Source organism: Vigna angularis, chromosome 7, assembly GCF_016808095.1.
Source record: "Vigna angularis cultivar LongXiaoDou No.4 chromosome 7, ASM1680809v1, whole genome shotgun sequence".
NCBI lineage: Eukaryota > Viridiplantae > Streptophyta > Magnoliopsida > Fabales > Fabaceae > Vigna > Vigna angularis.
In genome coordinates this window covers 28,006,025-28,027,709 of record NC_068976.1, presented here as the reverse complement: position 1 = coordinate 28,027,709, position 21,685 = coordinate 28,006,025, and the positions used below count along the sequence as shown (strand labels likewise).

Here is a 21,685-nt window from a genome sequence, read left to right as displayed (position 1 = left end):
TTCTTAAAGCCCCATGGCTAAGGTCAAGCTATGTAACATGTTGACAATTTTATTCCTAATAATATTAAAAAAATTTCTGATTAAGTTAATAATATTGGTCTAACCGATGTTGTAACTTAATCATATCCAATAGTCGTGCGAATCAAATTATGTAATTGTATTAATATCTAGATTGTTTTTTTAATTTTATAAAATTGTGTGTATTTTTATTCAATTTTGATATATAAAAATGTTTATGTTATATTAGCACAGTTGATTTTTTTTTATGGACAATTCTTTTAAGAAATTTTTTTTTGAACTGAAATGCGCTTATTATATTTTAGATATGTCAAAACAAAAAATAAGTTAAAATTTTATTTATATATAATCTTTTTAAAATAGTTTATCAAAATAAATTTATAAAAACTTTCAAAACACAAAAGAATTAAAAGAAAATGTAGTTTTACAATTGTATCCAAATATAAATAATTTTTGAACTTACAGAAACGATTTATTTTGAACATTTTTTTTCTTTCAAAATTACCTTATTTTTAAGCTTAAACAAACTCTAACATATATTTTCAAAATAACGAATTACAATTAAAAAATTATTTTTTTATAAAACCAACATCTATATATTTATATTTAAAGAAAAAAGGATATTAGTAAAATATCATGTTAAAATTAAACCGATTTGGTTTTTTGGAACCAACCTCACCTTAATGTTTCAACCCACTTTATGTGGGGCTTTCGAGGTTGGAGTTTTTTTAAAAATGTCCTATTAAGTGGGTAAGAAAAATAGGACTTTGTTTTATAAGTGGTCAAGGTCATTCCATGAACTAAGGCTTAAATGAACACTTGGTATGCATTCAAAATCTCAAATATAAATTCAAGAGTGTTCAAATATCTTAAGTTCATAGTCTTGAAAAATGGCAATAAAAAACAGCCAACCAATCACTCAAAGAAGTTGAAGGAAGGAAAACTATAAATACAAACCTTAAGAATATCCTAAGACTAAAGAAAAGCACAAAACATGAAATAGCACACTAATGGATATACTCTATTGACAAAACATTTTAGAAGACTAAATGATGAAAAACTTGAATTAAGACTAAAGGGAAAGACTCAAACTTACAATAAAATTGAACCAACTACACATCCTAAGAAGATTAGTAAACTTACAAGAATGAGACTAATTTACCAAGCTCGTCACACAACCTAAAATGACCAATGCGTATGACTTTTTAGCATCAAATACATCCAAGCATTATAAACAAAGATAGGAAAACTAAAACTAGTTATTCATGACATATGACTCAAGCAACGATAAGTTCATTTAAGGCTTAATACCCTATTTTGTCCCCAGTTTCGCTCGAAAATGTCAAATTAGTCCATCCTTTAAAAAATACGTCAATTACGTCCTCACTTAATAAAATTTGCATCAATTAAATCCCTTCCGTTAAATCCGTACAAACGGCGTTAATTATCTTGATACAAAATAATTAACGCCGTTTGTACAGATTTAACGGAAGGGATTTCATTGATGCAAATTTTATTAAGTGAGGACGTAATTGACGCATTTTTTAAAGGATGGGCTAATTTGACATTTTCGAGCGAAACTAAGGACAAAATAGGGTATTAAGCCTTCATTTAAAGACTTAAAACACATAAACAATGACACAAACATAAAATCAAACATGTAACAATCATGCAATTTTCATAAAGATGACAATACCCTATGACTAAGCACATACAAGCATGTCATGTAATAACATTTGAGCACATTTAAAAAGCACGGAACAATAGCTAAAACTGCCAAAATAGAACCTAGTAGTAGAACCAGAGCCTAACGAACAAAACAACACCCAACAAACTGCAACTCAGTAGCAACCAACACCAAGTGGTAAGAAGGTGGTGCCCAACGATGATGCAATGGCGCCCGACGTTGTTTAGTCAGTATCCCCTTATTAGCGATTTCATCCAATGTGATGAATGGTGCCCAGCGTGACACGAAGCCAACAACTCACTTTTTCTTATAAATTCATAAACTAATGGTTTAAAGCATTTTATGATAGCTACATAAGACAAAATTAAGCCCAAATAGAGAAAAACACCTTAAACCTAAGTTGTCATTACCAAATGATGATAATTACTCTTGTTGATTTTAAGAGGATAAGGTAATTATGTTTTTTGTTCTTTAAGAAAGCTCCAAGAAGATTCTCATTAAACATTAAGATAACTAAGTTATCTAGATGTGAATATGCACTTCATAGGGGCTCAAAAGAGAGAAGATGATGAATTCAAATCACAAAGAAAGAACACAAGATAACAAAGACAAAATAAATTGTAGAATCATAAAATGTAATAAGAACAAAAAACTTGAAATAAAGAAAAAAGATGGAAAAGAAAGGAAATGGAAGGGGATAGAAAAGGTGGAACGTCAATTGGGGATGAACCAATCTAGATGAATGGTTGTTGATATCATTTGAATCAAGGTTCAAGGTAAAACCAAGGGATAAACTCATTCTCAAAGAGAAATACTAAACCAAAATTGGCTATAATAGCTACTTCTTTCAACAACCCTTTAAAAAAGATAAAATAAAAATTCAACTGGGAAAGTCCTCTAAAATAAGTTAAGAGAGGGATCTTTTAACAATAATACATAGACTATCTAGAAAAATCAAAGAATAAACGTTTTTGAATTCTGAGAGAGAGAAAATAAAAACATTTTTTTCTCTCTCCACCAAACATATACAGTAATGACTATTTCAAGATTCTCTCTTGTTTATTTCTAATATATTTTTGTTTTTTACTTCATGTTTATTTTCCTTATATATTTTTTTCTCCAAAATTATAAAAGTATAATTTTATAAATTTTTTTCTTATAATTATTTAACTTTTGTTTTATTTTTATCTTTGAAACTTATAATTCTTAACATATTGAAATATATGAGTACTCTCTTCGTTATCAAGTAACAAATTAAAATATTTATTCCTATTAACATTAGTATATTAAAATCACGAGTTTAATATTTATTATCAATCATATATCCAATTATTTTCACATTCCTTATCATATGCATCTAGATTCGAAAAATACGTTCCAATGTTTTAAGTTTTCCTACATAATTTGATAAAACTTGCTTACATAATGATTTGATCCGTCTCAACCCTTTTTGTCAAAATTAAACGTGATGTTCATTGTATCCTTATCTAAAATATAGATTCATTAAGAATATCTGACAATGAAATTTTTTATTTATTGAAGGTCCACTTGTCTAAATGTTTATACATTTGATTTAAGGGCACCTTATTCATTGGCCGGTAGCCAGAAACGGAACTAAGAACGTGTGTAGGGCTTGGCCCACTAACCTTTTTTATTTTTTTATTTATTTTTATTATATATATATATATATATATATATATAGAGAGAGAGAGAGAGAGAGAGAGAGAGAGAGAGAGAGAGAGTTAAAAGCTATGTTTAGTTTGAAATGATTTTATCACCACTCATTACATTGATTGTAAAACTGAATGTTATTTATCAATAACGAGATAAATCTATGAACATTTGGCAAGAAATTGACCTATTGAACTTCGAGATGTTTAACAAATATTTCTATACACTATTTATTATTTATTTTTCTCATTAACTAACAATTTTTCTCTTATTTTTTGACGAGAAAAATTCTTGCATATACTTGTATATTTTGATAACTTACTTCATTAGATTAACAGATTTTAGACCCATGCATTAGTAATATTCACTTCGTGATTAGATTAGAATGAATTTTTAAAGGTCAAAGAATTGGATTTTTTAATATTTAGTTTAGTTTCCATCTAGATTTAATAAAGTGGATTGGGTTTATAATTTAAACATAATTAATTTAGTTAAAATGATTGAGCTGATTGGGTTAATCTTTAGTTGGATTGATTCAATTGATCTTTGGTTGATTAAGTCAATTGATCTTCAAAAAGATCAACTATGTAGATATTTAGTTGAGTCAACTCAACCGAGCTATAACTTCATTGATATTCAACTAAGTTGAATTTGTCCATCTTTGATCGATTGATTAGGTCCAACTTCAGTCGACCTTTGGTCAAATTCGACTCAGTCGAATTTATGTTGGAATGACTTAAGTTGATTGGACGACTTAACTGATCTTCAACTAACTCAACTGATCTTCGACTAGGTCAAAACTGGTCAAGCTTAGGTTGAACTTTGGTCAAGCTTTAGTCGAACTTTGGTCGACCTTCAACCCGACTTGACTTGGCCAAGCTTCAACAGGGAACAACTTGACTGACCTTTAGTCGAGGTCGAGCCAACCAACCTTCGGCTAGGGTTGACTCGAACGACCTTCAGCCTTTGCTAATTCGACCAAGTCCGACTAGGGCTGAATTTCGAAGCGACCTAACTTGTGTCAACCTTCGACCTGGTGCGACTCGTGTTGACCTTTGACAAATCCTAACTCATGTTGACCTTTGACGGGTTGAGACAGGCCAATCTTTGGCCAAGACCAACCCTGATTGACCTTTTGTTTGGACCGAATCAGATTGATGTTCAACCAAGATCGATGACAAATCATCTTCAATCGCGATCAAATCGAGCTGACTATTGACAAAGGCCTACTTTGGCCAGTCTTTAAGTAAGGCTTACTTGACTAACCTTCAATTGAGGTTTACTCATGCCGACCTTTGGCTTGGTCTTGAGTTGCTTTGGCTTCACACATAATTAACGTTAGAAATGACCATTTTCAGACATTAATTGACGTTGGAAAATGGTCATTTTTTACGTTAATTAATGTTTGAAAATAAACATTTTTTACGTCAATTAACATTTGAAAATGACCATTTCTGACATGAATTGCATCAAATGAGGTCCAAAAATGCACTTTCGAACGTCCATCTCCTTTGTAAATCAATATTTTTAGAGTTTTACCAAACCTGAAAAGCAGAAAACCAACAAATGTAGCCTAGTATTGGCATTTCATATATCCATAACTCATTTTCAAATTTGTATGAACTAATATAAAATAAATCTATCACTAAAGCTATCACAAGTAAAAACTTGAAAAACAGAAAAATCATGAGAATGTAGCTAGCGTAAAATGAAGAAAGAGTTGTCATTTTGTCAATCCTTACTATATAAGTAGTAGTGAATGATGTTATAGTGAGTAGTGTATAGTGACTATTTTGTTATTTTTGGTTTTGATAGTTATAGTTTTTATTTTTGGTTGAAATTTTTTTTAGCACTCCTTGGAACCCCTATTTCTAGAAAACAAAACATCAGGAGCCCTTATTTTGGACTAGTCTAGAGTTAAAAAAATTAAGTTTAATAGCTTATTTTGTCTCCAGTTTTGGCGAGTTGTGTCAATTAGATCCCTCCTTATAAAAGGTGTCAATTACATCCTGACTTGGTAAAAATTGCCTCAATCAAGTTCCTTCCGTTAAATACTCACAAACGATGTTAATTTTTTTTCTCTCTTATGCTTTTCTATGCAAAGCAGTTTGTCAGTACTTTTTCCTTTGCACCTTTGGGTAAAGTGATACAAAATAAGTAAAAAATTGTTTCTATCTTGTATTTTGTTTTGGAATTATTACTTTATCTTGTATCACTCTCCCACCCAAAGTTTTAATGAATTAACTAACATATAACATTTGTAAACTAATATCTCGACGTGTTATAGCTCTTTAACGTTTGAAATTAGGACATTCGATGTCATATATGGGTACATTTTCACCTTCGCACTGAACATTTTCATCAAATTTCTCCAATTTGACGTTGGAAATTGAGAATTTCAACGTCTAATAACCATATGATGTTGAAAAATATAAATTATGATGTTGAAATTTAACATTTATTTACAAAAATTTTACCAATCATTTGTTTACATTGTCCTTTTCGTATTACGATGTTAAATGCGAGACGTAAAACTCTTTTTCGTATTAGTTTCATGTTCCTTCAATACTAATAGTGTGTTTAAATGAGGTAATTAAAAGGTGTAATTCATTATTTGGTAAATTTAAAATTTTTTAGAGTAAGATGAGTTATTTCTATGAGAAAATTAAAAAATAAATAAGATATATAAAATTTTAGAGGTATTTAAAATAACTAAAGTATTTAAATTTAAATTCACTAAAAAACGGAGAAAATTGATAGTTGACAACTAGTCTATTTGTCCTTATACAAATATACAATGAAAAAGAAATTAATTTTTAAATATTTAAATAATAATTATATTCTTTTCGTAAATTTTAAAATTTCATATTTTTGAAATAAATTTTTGTAAAATGAAATTTAGTTTTAAAATAAAAATCCAATTACTTTATTCGAATACAAAAAAATTAAAGTGTAAAATATTTTAACCAAATAAAGTATTTAAGATAAAAAAAAATTCAACTCCAAACAATTCAAATATTATGTCTTTTATTTTTAATTGTATAAATTTTTCATTCAAACACAATATAAGAGGCTTACTCGTCGATTGTGTAACTAGATTTTATGATATATAATCAAGAATATTTATTCTTTGAAATTTATAAGTTTAATCATTTTGGAGATCTTTATTTATAGAGAGTTATCTCAAATAGGTCATAATATTTATTTTTATTTCAATTTATTTATTTAAAATTGAGTCAAAATTGAAATCTTGATGTTAATTATGTCGTAACATATTAACTATGCAATTAATTATGATGTGGCACATTGAAATCGGGTTAGGTAGAATTTAATTATGCTTTGGTGAAATTTAATTATAAAAAAGGGAATAAAGCATTATCTTCTTCCTTGGTTAAATCCTTAATTTGAAAATTTTCTTTTTAATAATGGTGCGTGAGGTCTGGGAAGTTTGTTCTTCTTCGACGCGATGGCTAGGTGGGTGAATATACTTGTACTTCTCTGAATGCCGCCGGAATGACAATTCAATCATCTTGATAATTCAGAGTCACCAAAACAGGTCTACACCTACACATTTACAACAATACCATACTCATCTAACATCCATAATCTAAACCAAAACATATGTAATACTCACAATAATTAGCATTACATGCAGAACACGCAGAATTCATTAACCAAATAACAAGCTACTTTAAACAAAAATTAGAGCATTACAACAATAATCTAAAATTTTAGTTTAAACCAAAGTAAAATTGCAACAATCACACCATTATAACAAACAATCTAAGTCTTAACTTTTCACAATACAGTACATTTTAACACATACTCACCTCAGCCCGGAAGCCCTTTGGATACCGCTCCTTCGAATCCCACAAAATGTCCAAGTTCTCAGCATTCAACATCAAAATGTTTGACTGAATGAATGCTGTATTCAACATCACTCGAAACATCATCACCTCCCTCTCCGAATCCAAATCCAAATGCACGCATTCCAACACCACATCCCCTTGCACTAAGCATTGAATATTAATCTTAATCACATCACAGCTGCAACAGCCCCTTGGTGCCTCCCTGTGAACCATCTCCAGAATCTTCCGCTCCCCACTCTGCACCTTCCAGAAAATGAGGAAAGCAGCAAGGAGAAAGGCGAGGAGGGGTTAGCCGCCGCGCTCACAGTGAAACAGGATCACGGCAGCGGGGTCGGCTAGGCAGGTGTCATAGAGGCGGAGGAAGTGGTGGAGGAGGGAGAGAGGGAAGAGGGGGCAACCCTCGTACTGCTTCGGATATTCGATGACAGGGGCATCAAGTTCACACAAGAGGCGCGAGAAGCGGCTACGTGAGTCACTGTCGCAGAAGTTGAGTGCGAGGAAGGAAGATTCCTCGAGTTGCCCCAATTTTTTAACCTCACCGCCCTCACGCTAGAGGCCCGCGCGTGACCCTGGCAAGACATGATGGTAGATCACCCTAAACCCCCAATACAACTGTAAACCCTCAAATCGCAACAAGATCACTCATGGCACAAGGGAAATATTCACTGGAACAAGAGAAATATTACCCAAATTAAAAATCCTTAAGCTGGAGGTAGAGCGACGCGCGGATTTGGCGACGCGCTTCTCCTAGTGGGAGCCACCCCAGGAGTTGCGAAGGACACGACGGGGGAGGCGGAGGTACACAATGGGGAGAGGATAAAGGGGAAGACGATGAATGCGAAAAAGAAGGAGGATAGTTTTTCAAAATTTTAAAATAATTAAATTTCTTGTAACTCTCCACATGTTTCATATTTGCAAACTTAGAATCTATCATCAAAAAAATACACAGATTTTGAGATGATTATTATTAAACCAAATTTATATATGCAAATGTAATCAAACTTAATTTCTTTGTCATTTTAAAAAACGCTGGGTGGATTTCACAATAGTTTTTTTTCTATAATTTTAAATTGGCTTAAATGTTTACTTCGTTTCTATGTTAAGAAGTGAATTTTTGTTTAATACCCAGTTTTAAAAATGAAGACATTAAGTCCCTATGTTATGAAAAATATATGACTTTAGTCCTATCCGTTTAACGACGTTAAAATTGATAACGTTAAAGTTACTGTGGATGTGAGCTTTACAAGAAATGTTGACGTGACATTTAGTTGACCTAAATTCAATTGACGTGGCAGAGTTTATGTTAAGTGTATATTAAAAGTTTAGGATTTTTAATTGGGAAATAAATCCCCAATGGTTCTCTTTCTTTTGCGGGTTTCGCAAATCCCAATCCTCAATTTCCTTTTCTCTTCGTTCTACAATGGTGGAGGTGCGGGTTGCTCCTTTGTCTTCCATGGAATTTATACCTGCAAGGTATGGTTAGCTGATCAAATCAAATAAATGATAAAAGGTGAAAAATAGAATGAATTTATACTAAGAAGGAGGCCTTGAGGTGCCTCTCGGGATGGCGATCGGGGGCAAGTTGTTGGCAACAGTCATCTGAGTGATGGCATCATCCGAAGATCTCGCTTCGATGATAGAATCGTCGCTATTAGTGTTGGAGACTAGAACCATGCGACTCTGCCGTTTCTTCACCTCCTTCGCCTTCCTCTCAGCCTCTGCATGCTCCTCTTCCCGCCACCGCCTCAGCTCCACCTCCGTCACCTTCGACACGAGTATTGACACCCGGCTACTTCGGCCCTCTTTTTGGCCTCTTCCTCCTTCTTCTTTGTAGCTCGTGACTTGGAGCCTTCAACCTCTTGTCAGTACTAATCCTCCTTTTGTCAAGTCTCCTTCTCCTTGGGCTCCGTTTCCGCCGCGCTCTTACGCGTCCTCGCTGGCTCCGCCTTGGTGTTCACCCCCATCTTCTTCGGCATCTTACTTAGGGTTTACTTTTCTTCCGGTGCTGATGCTGTTGTATCAAAAGGCGTGTGCGACTGAGGCGGAAGAGAAGCTGGAAAAGACTGAGTTTGATCCGCAGAAGGTTGAAATGTTGGTTGTCCCATGGGTGGAGGAAACACGGGAGGTGCTTGAGTATTTAAGGGGAACTGTGTAATCGGAAAACGCAAGAAAGGTCCAGGTGGGGAATTGGAAGGAGAAGGAGGCACTGAGGGGCCGTTAAACTGGCCCGGTGGCACATATAATGAAAATGGTGTGGATGCCAAGGGAGGAGCAAGAAGAATGGGTCTGGAAAAAGGAGGCTCTGACTCAACCATGGTAGCAGTTGACGAAAAAGATGACATACCTTGTGCTGTATCAAGGAAATTATAGCAGAATTAAAATAAAATTAATAATTAAATTGGTTAATGTAAATAAATAAAAGTATTTAAATTTTGCCACGTTGGATATATATTTTGCCACATCAATTAACATTTAACGTCGTTCCTACAAACTTAACGGACATGACTGAAGTCAAACAATTTTAATAACATATAGACTCAATGACTTCATTTTTAAAACTGAATACTAAACAAAAGTTCACTTCTTAACATGTGAACGACCTCTTAACATGTAAACGAAGTAAGTATTTAAGCCTTTAAAATTTATAAACAAGTACTTAATAGATGATGTTATCGAAAATATTTTTGGTCAAACTCTGAAAGAAATAAATAATAGGAAGCCAAAAAATACTAAGTTTCACGGGTTAAAGTGAAGGTTTTGTTGAAAATTTCATTTATTACCCTTGTTAGATTTACCGTGGTAACATAACTTTTTTTAATTTATGTAACCTTGTGTAAACATTTCTAATAACATATTTTATGACTATAAAGTTATTATATAAAGTTATTATATAAAGTTATTAGGTGAAATGTGCTCAAGATTTTAAACTAAAACAATAGATTAACACACGTTTTCATAAAATAAAAGGTTAATATAATATTTTTGTCTTAATTGTTAAAATTATTTAATAAGTCTTTTAATTTGTTTTTTAAAATTAAGTATTTTTTAGTCCATCAATTCATACATATACTTTACTTTATTAATGGATAAAATACATCATGATCGTCATTCAACCACATTTACTTTTTTCCTAAGATGTATAATGGCAATGCTGACGTGGAGCTGTTATATTTGATACGTGGATTTCAATTTCTTAAGAAGAATGACGTGTACAATTGTATTCCAACTCATCATTCACTCTCCACGCTTCATCAGAAAACAACCATCATCTTCCACCACTTCTCTTTCTCCATACACTTCCGTCTGCTTCATCATTTCTTAATCTCTATAACACCATTTCATCACCTTCAGAGACTCTGTACCTTGCGTTCACCATCCAACTGCTCACTCTCGTCACATTTTATTTTATACTCTCTCAATAACCCTGGTTTTTGTGTAGAAAGAGATTATTGACGTTTCGCAGAAGCTTAGCATTGCTGAGAATCATGAGCAGAGGGAAAAAAACATAGAAAAGGAGAAGATGGTATTAAGAAAAAAGTTAGATGATAGAGTGTTAGGTTACAAGGAAGGGAAAAACGCGATATATATACACGTATGGAAAGAGAAACTACTCCATACGGTAACAACAGTTTTGACATGATTTTGGGCATCAAGCGCAGAACTGGTTTGATCGTGACCACTGGATATTTATATGGCCACATCTTATCCAGTTACGTTATTATTTATAAATGGTATTAACACTAACTTAATATAATTATGACATTAATTATTATTTTTTTGACAAAAATGAGAATTACAATAAAATAAAACAAAAGAAAGAAAAGTTAAAGAACCACATTAAATAATTTTGACAGAAATTGAAATATAGAAATCTATTAAACCTAAAAAGTAAAATAAGTAAAATTTGAGGATAAGAAAATTCAAAAAGATCTATATCACACCAACTTGGAGAGATTGACCAATAGGGAGGGAGGCAATTTTGACGCTAATTGGAGAGTCGTGAGAATTTTAAAAGTTTTAACCGATCAGAATGATTATCAATAGAATGAGATATATCTCTTCAGATTTTTATCATTTTTCTAATCTTACTCAAGATTCTACCTTTCCATCATTTTTTTCTCAACATTTTATTTCCATTATTACTTGTTTTAATCAATTATATTACATGAAATATTTCCTATAAAATTTGTTTTTGTTTATTTAGTTAAATAACTTTTTGTTTCATTTTATAAAAAAGTCAAAAAAGGATAAATTGTGTTTTGTATCTATATATTAAGTGGGAAATCAACTACTTGTATTACCATTGGATAATAATCATCTGTTTAAATTTAGATGTTTATAATATTTTAGAAATATCTATTTAATAATAAATAAAAATTAAAATCATAAAATAAAAGTGCTAATATTGCTAGCCATCATAAATAATGCATTATAATTTGCTTAAAACATTATAAGCATAATTTTTAGAAGAAATACAATATGCATTCAATTAAACTAGAGGAACAAATTAAGTTAAAAACATGGAATAAAGTTAAACAAATGAAATTGTGAACGTATGGCTGATCCACCTAGGAGATATGTCGCCATTAAACTGTTACTCCTTTATAGAGGGAGGCTGTAATGTGGTGAGAAAGGAGAAAAGGATGAAGAATTGATGAAAGAGTGCTCATTGCTAGCAACACCATGGTTTCTTCTTGGGCTAACAGGACTTCGTGATCTTGAGTGTGCCATCCCAACATGACCATACCTTCCACTCTTTCTTGGTCCTTTCTCAGCACACTTCAGCTCAACCTGTTTCAGGGTCTTTGGATACCTCCAGCTACAGCACCCTACCTTCCCTGCTCTTTCTATGTACCTATGTCACAAAAAATTATCTTAGATTATCTTCAACCAAACTTTCATATGTATCTTAGTATACAAAGATTAAATTAAGAACAAAACTATATACAAATATAATATTATAAGTATTTTGAATGATGTTTTTTAATTAGATTTTATTTCTAAACTAAAAGGTTAAACTCAAACAATTTCTTAAGAAAGGTTTTAAGATTAACTTAATTCTATAAAATTTACTTGTAAAATAAAGTTTGTATTTATTTATATATTGTAAATTCGTCTTATCTCTAATCTATGTGTTCTTCAACACATTCTCCTCATACTGAAACATATACATCCAATAATAAAACTAGACATTAAGTGTAGATTAGACTAAAGGGTAGTTCAATGATGGTCTAACAGTGGAAGACATGATAGACTCGACAAACAACAAATTTCTTAATAATAGGTGACATATAATAAACAAACAATAAAATTCATTAGGATAAACTGCAAATGATTCTGATATCATATATTAAAATGTGAATTTAAATATAATTCAATTTCACAAAACTAACTTATAAAATTAAGTTCACTTATATATTATAAACTCAGTTCTTATCTTATTTAGTGTAAACTCACCTTATTTTTAATTTAATTGATGTATGTTCTCCGGCTAGACAACTATATTAGCTGTGATGTATTTGTTGCAAAGGATTTAAAAATTTTGGATTAAGTATTGAATAATGATACTCAGACACACAGACTCTTTATTTCCATGAATATTCGTACAATGTGAGATATTTATGAGATAAGATGGAAGATGTATCATACTATTTGGCATTGTATAATTCCGGATGTGACTTGTTTGTCCATTGGTAGTGTTAAGAGGAGTATGCATGTGTGATCCAGACCAACTTTGATTCCAATGTATGACTTAATTAATGTTTGATATAGACAAATTCATGGGACGGCAAACCAAAACATAAATAATGCTGTCAAGAAAACAAACAAGACAGAAAATATATTTATAATTACAGAACTTTTCATCAGCTTCACAGGATTCAACATCATCATCTTTTAGTAAGGAAAAAAATAATTTTATATCTTCCTATGATTTCCCTCTAGAATTAATTTATATATATATATATATATATATGTTTAGGTGGGGTAGCATATTAGTATGTGTTGGGAAGCTTATGTTTTTTCTTTGGGGCTGTTATCTTGTTTAGGTGTTACATTTGTACTTATCAGTACCTCACGAAAAACTAATACATCTTTCCAAATCGTCATGCTTTCTTCAATTTACATAGGACACAATCAAATATTGTTAACTCGTCTGCAATAAACCGACTATATATATATATATATATATATATATATATATATATATATATATATTAGGCAGAAATTCAGCAATAACACATGATGTGGTTCAAGAGCTAATCTTTTCTTTCCTTGTAGTTAAAAAAGCAGTATTCCTTTGCCTTTCAAAAAATAAAAAAAACAGCCATTTTCATATAATCAGCACATAATTTTAAGTAAACCCTTTATACAAAAAAATTCCTTTCACTATTTTTAAAGCCAGAAAAGAAAAAGATGAAAGTTACAATCTCATCCACTACCTAGTTCAAACAAAAGAGACTTTTTCCCCCTTTTTTTTTAAAGTAAATAAAATCGTTACCTATGGCTGAATCTCAATCCAAGGCACTCAATACACTTTCTTCCTTCTACCATCTCCCCCATTCCTATTTCTACACATTGTCTGCAATAAACCCTCCCGCACACCTGCATGCATCAGAATCATTATAAGGAGAAGGATTGAATGGTGCAACGGCTATATTAATTATCCATCTTATCTTATCCATGTACCTATTATATATTTTGTTATCTGTAACACACATACTTATAAAGACAGAATATATAATATATGTTATAAAAGATTGAATTTATTGTATAGAAATTCAGAAATTTACTTTGTTAATATATCTAAGTACACGTACCAGGCATCTGGTTCGGAATATATAAATATAGGTATTGCAAGTTGCGCAAATCTTGGAGTGCGGAATCCCAGGTCGTGGTCTTCGATTACCTCTTCCTGAAGCAACACTAATACCATCAAAGCTCAGGCCACACTTCGAACGATCATCTCCACTGACCATGCATTGAGGACTTCTTTGTGAACCACCATCTGAATGGTAGTTAAAATGACCGGGATGACGCCATGGTGACGACTCTCCATGGCCAAAATCTTGTACGTTGTGTTGATCATGGTGATGACCAGAACCTTGCAAGCCTTTGGTGAAATCAAGACTAGGTAGTTTGGTCAGAGAGTGTGCAGGTGTTAAGGTTGTTGTGGGCTTTCTCTTCTCTGATGTGTTCACTTGAGCAAGATGCTTAAAGGTCAGGTTAACGGATTCATCTGGGATTCCTTGGTACAAATCTTCAAGAGATACTAAGATTGGTTTTTCCTGCATGTCCTTATTAGTGTGATCAACCATTATAGAGTTGTAGGTTGAGGATAAGATGAGATGAGGGTACATAGTTATAGCTTTGAATCAACATATTTAAGCAAAGTATGAAAGAAAGTGACAAGGGAACATGCTTGTTAATTCGGTCGTATTGGAAATAAGGACGACCGCATGTGGCCAAGGTTTACGTGTTTTGAGGCCGGTCGAAAGTAAGCTGTCGTGTAGATACATTAGATTCGAAGTTTCCTGTTCATTGGTTGTAGCCATTTTCTAAGAGATATATCCAATCAGGTGTTTGAACCATTCAAAAGAAAAGCAGGGAATATTTGTTAAATGTTTTAAAATTGGAGATAGAGTTGATGCGGGAGGTTTACCAACTCAAACCATTCCTATTATTTATTTGAGTGATGCTCCCTCCGTCATCTCCTCTTCTCTCTACACCTTCTCAACTTTTTTTAATTCCAAATTTATCTTTTTTATTATTTACTTTTACCAATTTTACTTTTTATTTTTTAAAATCTTAATCTCAATCTCCTCTCATGTTCACTTTTCCTTTCTCTCTCAGCACGAACTGTAACTTTCTCTCTTCCACTTCCGTTAACCCAACATTTTCTTCTTCTTTCTTTCTTCTCCCCACATAACTTATTATTTCCTTTTCAAATCATCTCAATAATCAACAATCTGCACTTAATTAAGTTATAAAATAAATATCCTCTTAGTTGAGTTTTCACTAGTTGTTTGCTAAAGTCTAAATCCCTCCCCCACATGGGCCTCCATGTGATCCCTTAAAATGGGGAACACAACAATGTTGCTACTACCTAGTTTCTTTTAATCACTTACATTAATATTATTATTGTAACATGTTTTGATTATACCAACTGTTGCACTGCCTCAAAGCTCCTTGTTATAAATGACTGCAACTACACAAACATTGTTTCAATATCTCTAGCTCAAGGCTGATGTTCCATTGTACAGTATCATGTGAAATTAAGAAAAAGAGAGAAAGTGATAATAGGGGGTGGGGACTTGCTACTGAGAGTGAAAGGGAAAGAGAAAGTGAAAGTGAGAGAGGATTGAGATTAGGGTTTTAAAAAATAAAAAGTAAAATTGGTAAAAGTAAAAAGTAAAAAAGGTAAATTTGGAATTTAAAAAAAATTGGGGTGGTGGAGGGAGCATCACTCTCTTTCTTTTATTTACCTTGTCGAATGCTTTGCAGAATTTAGATACAACAGATGCAACTCTGTTTTTCTTGCATTTAGTTTTAAAATAGGATTGATTGTATTTTGGTTTTAATATTTGAAATAATTATTTTATGTGTTTTTTTTTTTGCTTTTTTACTCCACATGGTCTAATATTTATTAAAATGAATTATTGAGATTTCTTTAGATAAAAGGACTTGTTTAAAGAATAGTGATTTGGCATAATGATATCTATTCTAAATTAATTTTGTAGCTTTTTCTATATTATTAATATACTATATGAAATATACGGATCAGAGTTAATGGTCATTTATGTACAATTAACAAATATATTAGCAGATATTATTAGATTTGATTGCCTAAAAATATATTGTGTTAATGATTAATCAATGTGTGCTTGACTGCCATATGCCTTATAAATATACTATTGACCTTTAGGTAACCTGAATCTATTCTAATTAAAATAGAGATGTTTTTATGAAACATATTTAACTTGAACGTTAGAGTGTCTTCTGCAGGTTAACAACCCATCGAAGTGTATTGCATTCTCAGGAAGGATTGGACAATTGAAAGAGAGCAGAGCAAGGAAGGACGACCGACCCTCGGACAACATTGCTACTTTAGGAAGGTTCAGTCCAACATTCAACCTTGTCAGGTTCCAATGACTTTTTATTATAATTTATAAATTATAATATATTGAAGCGTTTATTTCATTTTGTTTAACTCGTATTTTTGTGAGTAAAAATATCCTGCACAAGAAGGGTTCAGTCCTACGTTGAACCTCCAACATTCAACCTTGTCAGGTTCCAATGACTTTTTATTACAATTTATAAATTATAATATATTGAAGCGTTTACTTTATTTTGTTTAACTCATGTTTTTGTGAGTAAAAATATCCTGCACATGAAGGGTTCAGTCCTACGTTCAACCTTGTCAGGTTCTAATGACCCTTCGTTATAAAAGATGTTTATAAAATATTAAAAATTTTATTTAACCCATATATATTTTTGTGAGTAAAAATATCCTACACAGGAAGGTTTCAGTCCTACCGCTCGGTCAGTTGGACCATCAACGTTTAACCTTATCAGGAAGGTTCAACACCTTACCGCTTGGTCAGTTGGACCACCAACATTCAACCTTATCAGGTTCTAATGTCATCTCATTATAAAAATAAAATGTTGAATATTTTATTTAACACATATTTTCGTGAGTAAAAATATCATGCACATGAAGGTTCAATCTCTTACCGCAGGGTCGATTGGACCAGTAACGTTCAACCTTGTCAACCTTGTCAGGTTCCAATGGCTCTTCATATAAAAGAAGATTATAAAATATTAAATATTTTTTTTAACCCATATACATTTTTGTGAGTGAAAATATCTTCATAGAAAAATGTTCGAAAAAGAACTTCAGACGCCTTTGCTCAACGTAGGAAGTTCAAAAAAGAATTGCTACCATTCACCGCTCGGAGAGAAGTTCAAAAAAGAACATCAGACGCCTCCGCTCAACGTAGGAAGTTCAAAAAAGAATTCCTACCATTCACCGCTCGGAGAGAAGTTCACAAAGAACTACAAACGCCTCCGCTCAACGTAGGAAGTTCAAAAAAGAACTCCTATCATTCGCCACTTGGAGAGAAGTTCAAAAAAGAACTTCTAATGCCTCCGCTCAACATAGGAAAAAGTTCAAAAAAGAACTCCTATCAGTCGTCGCTCAACAGGTTCAGTCCCTTCCCACTCGGACCACCTACGTTCAGCCTTGGCAGGTTCCAATGCCTTTTCATTATAAAAGTAAAATATTGAAGCGTTTACTTAATTTTGTTTAACACATATTTTTTGGAGTGAAAATTTATTGCATAGGAAAAAGTTCCAAAGAGAACTCCTAGCATTTTCTAGGGAACGGTTCCAAAGAGAACTCCCAGAGTCCGTCGCTTAGTACAGAAAGGAATGAAGACTTAAAGTGCATCGAAAATAGACTCCCTAACACAACATGAGCGACCTCTCTTAAGCTCATAATAATCCCTGTGCACCTCTTCCAATAAAGAGCTTGCTTGGGCTTGAGGGACTTATTTACTATCTGAAATATACCAATCAGAGTTAATGGTCATTTATGGACAGTAAACAGGTATATTAGCATATATTATTGGATTTGATTGCCTAAAAATATATTGCGTTAATGGTTAATCAATGTCCGTGGCTGCTAGAAGCCCTATAAATATACTATTGACGTCCAGGTAAAATAACCTGAATCTATTCTAATTAAAATAGAGACGTTTTTATGAAACATATTTGACTTGAGCATCAGAGTGTCTTCTGCATGTCAACAACTCATCGGAGTGGATTGCATTCTCAGAGAGGATTGGACGATTGAAAGATAGCAGAGCAAGGAAGGACGACCGACCCTCGGACAATTTCAACTGAAACAATTAATTTATTCTAAAAGACTATTATAAGATCTCAAAAGAGTAATGAGAAATTCAATAAAAATAAAATTTTTAATTTCTATTTTGTTTTTAATTTATCTATGTCTTTCTTTTCTTCTTTCATTGCTTTTATGGCTTACAATGAAATAATCTCATGTCTTAGATTTTATTTTATCTTTATTTTATTTTATTATAATTTTTCATAATAATTAAGGTTTAATAGCCAACTTTGTCCCTAGTTTGGGTTAGCAAATCTCAATTTAGTCCCTCTTTAGAAAAGTGTTTGAAATTGGTCCTTACTTTTAAATTTTTAACTCAAAATAGTCTCTTCCGTTAAGTATAACCAAACAGAGTTAATTGATTAATGATGTGGCACTACTTATTGATTACGTGTGAAAATATATTCTTACGTTGGTTAATTAGAGAAGAAAGGATTTTATTCAGAAATTGGGTTTTTTAATTTAGCAGCCATCTTCTCCCCACTCGCGGCGTCGCACCTCTTTTCTGCCGGCCAAGAGCATCACCGACGACGCCACCTACGCTGGACGCAGCAGGTCGAAACCTTCATCCCCGCTTTTCGCGCGCGAGAGGAGTCTCGTCTATTCCTGCAACGCCAACGACATGAACCAGGATCACCACCGTCGCGATTCTCCGCCTCGATCCGCTGCATCTCCTCCGGCTGGCTGAGACCCGTGCCGGTTGCAGCAGCCAACCACTCACGCTGACGCTGCCACCAAGAGCACCACCATACTACCCGCGGACTGTCGTCGCCGACGCCGCGGTTCAGAGTGGAGAAGGAACCAATCTTCTGGGCGAGGGAACTCGCCGCAACAACCTCGACACCGGTAATGCGGATGAACGCACCAATCATCTAATAAGGATCGATCTCTGTTATCGTTATCGTTGGACAACGGATTTCTTCACTAAAGGGTGCGGATTAGGGTTTGCGTACTAAAAAGAAATTGGGGAAATGGGGAATGAATTCCTAGGTTAAAATTTGATGAAGATGATGAGAGTAGATTCTGCCTCCTTTTTTATTGGATTAAGAAAATGAAGCAGATTGAATTTGATTTTTGGGGAGTGTGATGTTTATTGGCTAGTCTTCTCCACTTAATGTTTTTCTTCTCTGGATATTGCTTAGCTTTCTGGGTGCAGGTTAAAGAGATGTTGGTGAATGAAGGTACGTAAGGATGAAGAGTGTGATGGTTGGTGGCAGCATAAGAAGGGGTACGGAAATGATGATGGTTATGTGTTGATATGGGTGGCGCAGAGGGGAGAAGAGGATCAAGATAGATTGGGGTTATGGGCCGAGATACAAGAGATATTATTTTTTTTTTAGAAAAAAAGAATGAAACAGTTGCAAATTATTTTATTTCCCCAATTAAAAAATCCTTTCTGAATAAAATCCTTTCTTCCCTAATTTATTTCCTAATTAACCAACATGTAAGCACATTTTTTGACACGTAATCAATAATTAGTGTCACATCATTAACCCATTAACTCCGTTTGGTTATACTTAACGGAAGAGACTATTTTGACTCAAAAATTTAAAAGTAAGAACCAATTTCAAACATTTTTCTAAAGAGGGATTAAATTGAGATTTGTCAACCAAACTAGGGACAAAGTTGGCTATTAAACCTAACAATTAATAAGTCCTTATATTTCATTAAATTATATTTGAATACATCATAATAATTCAAATAAGTCAAATAATAAAATAATTCGTCAATTAATTCTAATATCTCTCATTTAACTCATATAATGTTATAACATTATTTAATTTAATACATAAATCATAATGAACATTAAAAACCCTTACATAAATTGATTTCATCATCATTCATAATCAAAGATTCAAAAATAACAAAAGTAATGACAATTGCACATCTGTCACATGTTCCATTCCATGTACTAGTGTATCATCCATTTCTCCTTAATGTGACTTTAGAATGAGAGATCCATAATAAGTTCAAACATAATATCATTTCAATAACATACTTTTTTTTTCTTCATCATAATTTGCATACATAAACATAAAGAAGAAAACAAAATTTCAAAAACTTATACATCAAAGAGCTCAAAGTATCACATAAACATTAATGACATTAATATTCAACATTCACTAGTAGACATAATGTCCATATTCTTTATATGGCCAACAAACAATTTTAGCAATAACGTTGGTTAATAATCATAAGATTAATGTTAATATGTTTTATTGACGTTCTACGTTTCTGAAATTCTTCTACTAAGTGACACTTTTAGTTTGACTTAGTAGACCAAGATCATTAGCCGCAAGCAAGATATCATCAATATACAAAATCAAAAGGTTTAATGATTCGACATGTCCTTTTTTTGAGTCAGAATTTCAAATAGGACCCCTACTTATTTTTTTCTCAATTTGGTCTTTAATTTTGAAAAATTAAAACAAATAAAGCCCTACCATTAAATTGGACAAACATCGTTAGACTAGCGTATACGTGACATGCTAATTGTGTTTTTCTAATGATGTGACATAATGTGATGTGTAATTTGTAATTATTTAATTAAGAAATTGGGGAATTTTAATTCAACGCAACCCTTTCTTCCTTCCAATTCACATTTGCGAAAACAAATTGGGAAAAATTGTGAGGGTGCTTCGAATTAGGATTTGTTTGTGAAAAGAAAGTGAGTGTTTGCTTCTTTGAATTAGGAATCAGTGGCGAAAATGGATAATAAAAGAAAATGTTGAAAAAGTTAATTAAACTCATAACTTTCTTCGGATTAGGGATTACGAAAAGAAAGTAAAAGTTGTTTCTTCGAATTAGGGTTCATTGACGAAAAAATTGGGAATCAATTAGAGAAAATAGGTATTCATTTTGGGAAATTATGGTTTATACGAATTTCAAATTAAGAGATTTTAGGGCTTTGGTAATTTTTGTGATTTGTGGTTCTACTTGAGGAAGAAAGTCGACAGAAGCGACGAGCAAGAGGTGGAAAACTTGTTACTAAGAACCGCCGCCAAGAAGGCGCGCTTGGTTTCGGGGGAGGACCACAATGGTGATGATCAAACACCGATTTTACTCTTTCCCACACTTGATAAGCTACCCTGAACAGAAGTAGAACACTTCCTGACACAATCAAGGTTTCCTTTTAAAAGAGGACTTTCTTGTTGTTGCCTTAGGTCAGAGAACTTTGTACCAATAGTTTCACTTAATTTTTCTTCATTATCCAATGAGGCAACCATCCCTTTGTGTTGAAGTTCCTCAAAAATTGCAGTCCTATCAAATCCACCATCTACAAGGAAAATAATTTCATCAATTGACAAGTTAGCTTCCTCCAATTCCTTTTCACTTATAACTCGCAAGCTGCGACAAAGCCTTTGTATAATGATGGACAATGATGTGAGCATCTTTCTCGGCTCTTCATTATCATTGCAATCTACAGGCAAGAAGAACTTTAAAACAAAGTCATCTGTGTTGAAGAATCTTCGAAGGCGTATGACAACAACAACATGCAACCCAAACAACCTCGTGTAATATTGCCTCTCCCAGATC

General features: G+C 32.7%; 2 protein-coding genes and 1 pseudogene across 2 annotated transcripts; all 3 read right to left on the bottom strand.

Moving 5' to 3' along the window:
• Positions 1-6,772: 6,772 nt before the first annotated feature.
• LOC108337750 (formin-like protein 14) lies at positions 6,773-8,234 on the bottom strand. The gene is made up of 2 exons (XM_017574333.2): positions 7,207-8,234; positions 6,773-6,940 (listed from the first exon to the last, which is right to left on the bottom strand). The coding sequence occupies exons 1-2, from the start codon at positions 7,456-7,458 to the stop codon at positions 6,935-6,937; spliced, it is 258 nt and encodes an 85-aa protein (XP_017429822.1). The 5' UTR covers positions 7,459-8,234; the 3' UTR covers positions 6,773-6,934.
• Positions 8,235-8,773: 539 nt separating this feature from the next.
• On the bottom strand, positions 8,774-9,249 carry LOC108336636 (uncharacterized; annotated as a pseudogene).
• A 2,508-nt stretch (positions 9,250-11,757) lies between these two features.
• Positions 11,758-14,565, bottom strand: LOC108336635 (uncharacterized). Its single transcript, XM_017573108.2, has 3 exons — positions 14,064-14,565; positions 13,745-13,848; positions 11,758-12,100 (listed from the first exon to the last, which is right to left on the bottom strand). The coding sequence occupies exons 1-3, from the start codon at positions 14,559-14,561 to the stop codon at positions 11,848-11,850; spliced, it is 855 nt and encodes a 284-aa protein (XP_017428597.1). The 5' UTR covers positions 14,562-14,565; the 3' UTR covers positions 11,758-11,847.
• Positions 14,566-21,685: the final 7,120 nt, after the last annotated feature.

What these genes read in the sequence shown, in the direction of transcription:
- LOC108337750 (XM_017574333.2), bottom strand. Translation starts at nt 7,458, where the DNA reads ATGGTTCACAGGGAGGCACCAAGGGGCTGTTGCAGCTGTGATGTGATT.
- LOC108336635 (XM_017573108.2), bottom strand. Translation starts at nt 14,561, where the DNA reads ATGGTTGATCACACTAATAAGGACATGCAGGAAAAACCAATCTTAGTA. An exon ending in TATTCCGAACCAGATGCCTG is followed by an intron (nt 13,849 to 14,063) that starts GTACGTGTACTT and finishes TGATGCATGCAG; the next exon opens with GTGTGCGGGAGGGTTTATTG. An exon ending in GGATTGAGATTCAGCCATAG is followed by an intron (nt 12,101 to 13,744) that starts GTAACGATTTTA and finishes TTTGTGACATAG; the next exon opens with GTACATAGAAAGAGCAGGGA.